This window comes from Phoxinus phoxinus (genome assembly GCF_949152265.1).
Source record: "Phoxinus phoxinus genome assembly, chromosome: 10".
Taxonomy (NCBI): Eukaryota; Metazoa; Chordata; class Actinopteri; order Cypriniformes; family Leuciscidae; genus Phoxinus; species Phoxinus phoxinus.
The window spans coordinates 20,464,247-20,471,821 of record NC_136885.1 but is presented as its reverse complement, the minus strand read 5'-3'; the positions used below and the strand labels follow the sequence as shown (position 1 = coordinate 20,471,821).

General features: G+C 37.1%; 1 protein-coding gene across 1 annotated transcript; it reads left to right on the top strand.

The window, feature by feature from the left end:
- The first annotated feature begins 1,401 nt into the window (after positions 1-1,401).
- Positions 1,402-3,235, top strand: lratd2b (LRAT domain containing 2b). The gene has a single exon (XM_079625459.1). It carries the CDS (start codon positions 1,798-1,800, stop codon positions 2,776-2,778), a length of 981 nt encoding a protein of 326 aa, XP_079481585.1. The 5' UTR covers positions 1,402-1,797; the 3' UTR covers positions 2,779-3,235.
- The last annotated feature ends 4,340 nt before the right edge of the window (positions 3,236-7,575 follow it).

Sequence of the window (7,575 nt, the reverse complement as noted above, 5' to 3'; positions counted from 1 at the left end):
TCTTATTCAAGGCCATTCCTGTTTCTAATATGTGATTGTGTATTGACAACAACAAGCAAACATTTTGCATTTCCATTTTGTAGAGTGGATTTTTACACATATTTAAACTGATTCTCATGTTTAAGAATCTGTTATCTGATCAAATAGGCTACTTCATGCTACTGCCCACCGACATGCTTTTAAAACTATACTGTTGTCCATGCATTAGGCATGCCCCCTAACCCCCCTAGCAATATAATTTATGGGACCTCAGTGTTTATAAAACCCATGCGTACGGCCCTGATATGCAAGAATACTAGTAATTCTATATGTTCTATACTATTCTATACTATATAGCCTATAGATCAATACTAATATGCAAGACTAGTATTATATGTCACTGTAATAACACAGAGCGTTCATCCTTGCTGGGACGCTTAAAAAAATATTGGGGGCATAAATTAAGAGTAGGCTATACCCACTTCTCCAGGCACCACTACATCACTGGTCGACAGCCTCAAGGTGTTGCGACACGACAACAGTCACATCCGGTGTAGATGTGTAACTCTTTAGGTTATTAAAGGTGCGGGGATACATTTACCATTGTACTGCAATTTTTCGCAGGCAAAAGCCAGTCATTTCTATTGGAATCCACACGATCTGGAATTGGGTGAAAAAGGGTGAAAAATTAGGTTCAAGTTGATCACATAAATGTTTAGCAAACTAATTGTTTTCTTTGACTTAAGGCATTCTTAAATGTCCAAATCTAGTAAAAAATGTTTTTTACATTTTAATTATTTTTAAATATACATGATGCATAACGCCAAGGCTACTTGTGTTATAGCCTACTACCTTGGCAGTTAATCAGGCTTTTAAAAAAACGTTCCACTGCTGCAAAGGTGCTTCTAATACAACGACTGAGTGACATCAAATTTCACACGATTCTCTCTTCTAACTGCGGTAATCAGTCTCAATATTTCCCCTCTTTTGGAAAGTCGTGGAAATTCTATCATGTATATTTATTTTGCTATTGAAGCAAATGGGAATACAAAAATTATATTTGCTGTTGTTGTGCTCTTCACCATTACAGAGGTTTACCCAATTATGACGACTTCCATTATATCATCATTTTAAAAGGGTCCATTATATAGGCTATAATTCGCACTCTTTGTAAGGCTAATAAGTAATTATAGATTTAAGATTTTAAAGAACTGATTTGTACGCTATATCTGTATTAGGTTATACTCTGTAGTAGGCTATTGCGTCATCATGATGTCTGAAAATATAAACATGTTTGAGTTTAAAGTTCACATAAGACGCTAGAAGTCAATGAAAACCAGTTAACATGGCATCCACTCTCGTGTTTATGAAGGCTGTGTACATAGATTATAAAGTAAGCATTTGGCCAGAAATGTAATCTTTAAACCGTAGACTCTCAGTGAGTTTAGTTCATTGAAAACCCTAAATCCGCTTCCAGTCTAAATGTGCGCTGTTTCTTTAACTGACCGTGCCTTGAGTAAACATTACCGTGCTCGCTACTATTTTACACAGAGCGCTGCTACTGCCTCTGCCATAACTTCAAAGAGCCCGGGACATCATCTAATAGCCTACGTGGAAAGAGAGGAAATAACTCATAAAAACAGCTATTCTTTACAGAGGAGGTTAACTGCAGGACTCCCCGTGGGTTCACCTCTGTGTCTGATGGGCTTCCCCTGTCTGCGGATCACACCAGGAAGTGAGCAGGTGAGACGCACCTGTTCGGAACGCAGACTGAAACTCAACAATATCTAACTGCTTGCAAACAGTTCGAATAACTGTATGATATGCCAAAAAGCACATCACGTTATTACAAACAGCTATTCGCGGATAAAAAGAAGACATGGACTTAGACCTGAACTGGGCTCCAAAGCCGGATTACGTGTTGCGTTTTTGAAATCCCGATACAGGTGGGACGCGAAATTGTTCACACGAGTTTCGGACATTGTTATGGGGAATCAAGTGGAGAAACTTACCCATTTAAATTACAATGAATTACCCACGACTGACCCTAATGGACTCGACCCAGAAGATGACACTCCACGGATTGGCGTGTCTTATATTTTCTCTGCGGATGACGACGAGCTAGAGGATAACATCGAGGAGACAGAAAAGGACGACGTGAAACATTACGACTGCCGCAATGAATTAGAATGCGCGGTCTATTATCGCGACGAGTGTATATACGAAAGAAACAGCAGGTTCGGCGAAGTGGGAACGCTGTCGTGTGAGAACTTACCGAATAAGTGCAACCCCGGTGACCTGGTGGAGTTTGTGGCCATCGGCCAGTACCCGCACTGGGCAGTATGTGTTGGCGACCTACAGGTAGTTCATTTTTATAGAAACGAGATTAAATGTGACTTTCTTTTGGACGCAAGTCAAGGTAAAAGGGGCAGAATTGTGAACGACCTGTATAAGTTCCGCGCACTGAGCCCGGATGTTGTGGTGCAGAGTGCCATAGAGCAAGTGGGAATGAAAGAGCGAGATGTTTGCTGGAAGAACTCTGAATGCTTCGCTGCTTGGTGCAGGTTTGGCAAACGCGAATTCAAAATGGGAGGGGAGATTCGAATTGGAAAGCAGCCGTACAAGATGAAACTGCAGCTGTCTGAGAAGAAAAGTCACGTTTTGGACTTTCAAAGTTTAGAGGATTTGATCATGGAAAAGAGGAGAAACGACCAAATGGGAAGGGAAGCCGTCATACAAGAACTGGAGAATCATTTAAATGGCACAGAAGACACTGAGAATGATTACAATTGTAACTGATGGATCAAATAGGGAGGTTCTCTCGTGAGCAAACAGCCTCATCATGGAGGATATGGGTTTTATTTGTAATCACCTCAGCACAGCCGCAGTGTTGCAATTTCATCTATTTCTCAAGAGAGTTTTCTGTCAGCAGCACTTTTATAAATTGGACAACTTCAGCTTGTTAGCAATGCTAATCCTGGTGTTTTTGCATTAAGGACATGATCATTCCCTCACTTTGCTGTATTTACATCCAAGGGAACGTTTTATGAAAGCCTTTCCGTTATAATGATCTCATTCATAGTATGTATTCCCTTGACACTATTATTTCAATAAAGTCTGATTATTTTTACTTAAATATGGGTTTGTTCTTCAACATGTATGTGATATCCAATACAACGTTCTGTTAATCAGCTTCAGTTGCCTAAACAAGTAGGCTACATATATATGCTCCAGAACGTATATTAAAGCCTGTTATTCATTCAGAGAAGATATTTTCAGATCTTCATTTCCAGATTCCCCCCCCCCCCCAGTCTGTTAATGGTGACTGAGCTTTTTCTGCCCAGAGTTGATTCCTGATTCCATCATATTTATTTCATGAGCATCCAAGCATTTTATGATGAAAAACACCCCAAAGGGAAAAAGTAAACATTCATTTATGAATATGATTAAAATTGCTTAAGTAATAACCAAGAGAGTGTAAAATGTTAAGAGGAAAGGATTTCTGAAGATATATTTTGTGTTCTCCCTGGGATTTTCATTATATTTTACTTAAATCATTTTATGCAAGTAATGAATATCAAATGAATAACCATTGACTTTCAGAATGAAAAATATATATATGGAAGTTAGAGGGTCCATCAGCGGTTTGGTTACCGACATTCTTCAAAATATCTTTTGTGTTCAACAGAAGAGAGGAATTCATACAGGTTAAGAACAAGTTGTGGTGAGTAAATGATAGAATTTTCATTTTTGGGTGAACTATCCCTTTAGGTTTTTGGTTCTTCTGACTTATGTTCATGGTGCATGTTTTTGCCTTTTGTGTTGTTTTTGTTGTGCCCATTAGGATTTATATAAAACTGTTCAACAAGGAAAAAAGCGGCCATAATAAGAGAGAAATATGTGGTCTCTGAGTTTCTGGTGTTTTTGTTTCGTCATACCAGACTTTAGATCCCCCCGGTTGGTAGTATCTGTGAGATAATATTGCCCAAAGAAAGTTTTGTTTAGCCAAAGAAGAGAGGATTTGTACAGATCTACTGGAGAAATTGACTGTGCTCGATAAGATGTACAGATGCTCAGAAAAGATAACCGCTGCTTTTTGAAGTGTCTCAAACTAGAAATCTGAATTGGATTTAAGTCTCAATTTAAACTAATTTCTCATCTAATTTATGATACTGACTGATTACACTCAGATTTAAGCATAAAAACACGTTTTTAACTCCGCGTTCATAAAATAACGGTGCTGGTTTAGACAAATAATTAGGCTCTGATCTTATCCTTATATTACTTGTGTTACTCATTGGCTCAATATGCCTGTAAATGTGTGTGATACTCCACAGGTCACACAAAAGAGACTCAAATAAACAGCTAAAAGAGTCTTTGCAGCTACCCAGTGATTGACATTCATCTCCAAATCCTCTGAGAAGAGCCACATAAAGCTGTCCTCTCCTTTACCACGCAGTACATCAAACAAAGTATTGGGCCACACTGCTGTCTTCTGTGCAGTGATTTTATAGACTATCACGGAAATACTTACATATAAACAAACTGCCCTTCTTGTTCAACAGGGTGAGGTTTTCTGTGTATGAGAGGACAGGATGTTAAATGATAAGTACATAATTGATTACCCCCTCAGATTGAGCTGTTGTACTGTTTATTTTATAGTATAGGAAGTTACAAATGCATAAACTGGTCAGTCCTTACTCTGTTTTAATGTGTTATCTTTCTAATCCCTTTTCTTTGCCATGGCTTGTTGGGTTAGTCTGACTGTGGCTCTGACTCTCATACCCTCCCTCACTGGAAACATTGAGACTGTTTACACTAGAAGGTCTTGTGATAGTAAAACATGTCTGAATTCCAGAGAGACAAAATGAGAGCAATCCGTTCACTCACCTGCTCCTCTTCTAAACTGATATATCAAGAGGCAAACATGGCCATCAAATATTTCATTTTTATGTTATAATAACAGCATTTATGTATAAATTAGTATTGTAAAGGAAATGTAAAAAAATTATAATTGTTGAATATATATATATATATATATATATATATACACACACACACACATATATATATATATATATATATACATACATATTTTGTATCTTATTTTACTATCTTTGTACTGTTTTTGTCTCTTTGCACTGGGAGCTTCTTCTGTCACCAAAACATATTCATTGCAAATTGGCAATAAATCTCTTTCTGATTCTGGTATATTTTTAATAATATAATGGATCATTTAACCACAGCCATAAAAATCTCCAAAGCTTCGGTGTTAAGATCTCCTCTCAAATGAGATAACTGGCGATACTTAAGACCACATAACTCGGTACAATTATTTACAGCTCTTTGATTTGATATGAATTCTTTTGATACTGATCCAGTTTTAATTTGCTGCTCATTCTCTGAAGTTCAAATGGATAATGTGAATTTAAATCACTGCATAGAATAAAAAGATCCATTTCAATAGCTTTATGCTAATTTGGTAAAACTGCCCTTTTCATGGAAAAAAGGCTAATGAAGAGGAATAATAAGCTGAATTGTCCTGATGATTTTTTTGCCATCTATAATTCCATTTCTGACGAGGGTTTAAACTCATGTTTGCAGCTGAGATATTAAAGGTTCTCCTGACTGAAATAGCTGTAATCCTGCAGAATTTGTTTAGAATTAAGATTATTTATGATTTTGTATGACCATATGAAATTCAAAGCACATCTTATCTTTTCAGGGTTTTATGTGTGTGTTTTATGGACATTTGGGAAGAAATTGGGAAGAAGCAGAAATGTGACCAGATTAAGACTAAATAAAGTAAACATTTCGATCACATAATTCGCCTCACACAAGTATATGACGAACATTTTCTGGGCTAACAACCAATGGAAATAAAGCATTTTTCTTGGAAAATATTTTTATTTTCTTTACTTTTTTTAAAAAGGAGAAGAAAAAAACTGAACAAAAAAAATGCAGCATAACAATATACTTGTGGGTATATCTTGTTATCATAACCCATGACCGATTCCTTTAGTTCAGTAAAAAGTACAATTTGTATCCAATTTGAATGTGAATCAATCATTTGGATTTAACATGATGTTAGTTGTGTTGGTCCGTAACTTAATACATTTCAGTTTCACATGATGATAATATTTCTCATGAAGTGTTAAAACATGCATCAGACACTATATAGCCTAAGTCTTTCATTTCCAGGGAAGACGATTATTCCACTGCAACAAAGCTACATCTCCCAGCTGTGCAATGTGTTATTGCAATTTATTGTGAGACTAATTACATGGGATCATTACACTCCCAACAGCAATCAAAACTGTCTCCCGCAAGTAAAAGACAGATTCAAATCTTTATATATTCAATGGCATGTAAAGGAAGAGCAAAATGGAAAGAATTATTTGCACTTAGATAGTTGACACTGGTAAGGAATTGTGAGAGATGGTGGAATAAAATGTATTGAAGCACTGGTCTGAGGTGTATTAACTAAACAAAATGAGACAAAGCAGACTTAGCTTTTAGAAGAAATTGATTAATTAATAAATAAAATAATAAAACCATGAGGTTTTGGGTTCACATGGTTTACAAAATGGCCATTTCCCTCAGTACAGATAAGGATATTCTGACTTTTATCTGCTTATACAATAAGAGGAACAAGAGGAAGTACAACACCCTTCCTAGGATCCTTGTGAAAATGCTTCAGACAATTGTTGGGAATAGCTGGGAAACCTCAGGGACACAGGAGAGGCAGCGCCATGAAGCCTTACCTAAATAAAAAAAAAAGGAAATGTATAAATATGCAACTGAGCTATTGTGTTGATTGCTCTTAATATGTTTTTTTCCATCATTTAAATCCAGAATCTGTTTATGTTTAAGTGAGCATTTAATTTTGGACAGTCTGTACAGGCCCACAGATTGTGAAAAAGAGTCATCAATCAAAACAACTCCCTAAGAAACATATCATTTAAAAAAAGAAAAGAAAAAGATATTACCTGGAGACACTGAATCAATTATTTGTTAACAAATAGAACAGTCCTGCTCCTCCTGTATCCCAGTGAGCATAGCATCGTGTTCCAGGAAACATCTTATCAGAAGAGCTGTACAGCTTCCAGGATTTCCTTGGCCAAAGAACACTTCAGGCGTTTGCACCGTACCAGTCAAAGCCATTCTTTTGAGAGCACTCTGCCATAATGTCTCTGAGTTTTCAAGTCAAGGCCAGAAAAGAAAACACTTCTTCATCATGTGTTCTATGAGTGCTAAACTAACTTTTAATTCTAAAAAATACAACACAACACATTGGCGAAAGCTATCTGTCTGGGATAGACACAATGCTGAGTCATGATGAAACCTCAGCCATTCATTCATGACATGATATTCATGGACTGCTGCACAAGCATCAGATGAAGTTTTAAATCCATCCATTGCTCTTTTTTCCGCTTCCTCTGACACTCATCCTTCCCTTTTGTGTAATATCCTGAATCTTCTCTAATCCCATATTTGCCAGAGCACAGCCAGCCGTTCAGCTCCCTGTGTTTCTTGTCTGGCTAATTTGTGGCCAGTCACTGGTGAGCCATTGATGTGCCCCCATGATGCAGGGCA

What these genes read in the sequence shown, in the direction of transcription:
- lratd2b (XM_079625459.1), top strand. Translation starts at nt 1,798, where the DNA reads ATGATATGCCAAAAAGCACATCACGTTATTACAAACAGCTATTCGCGG.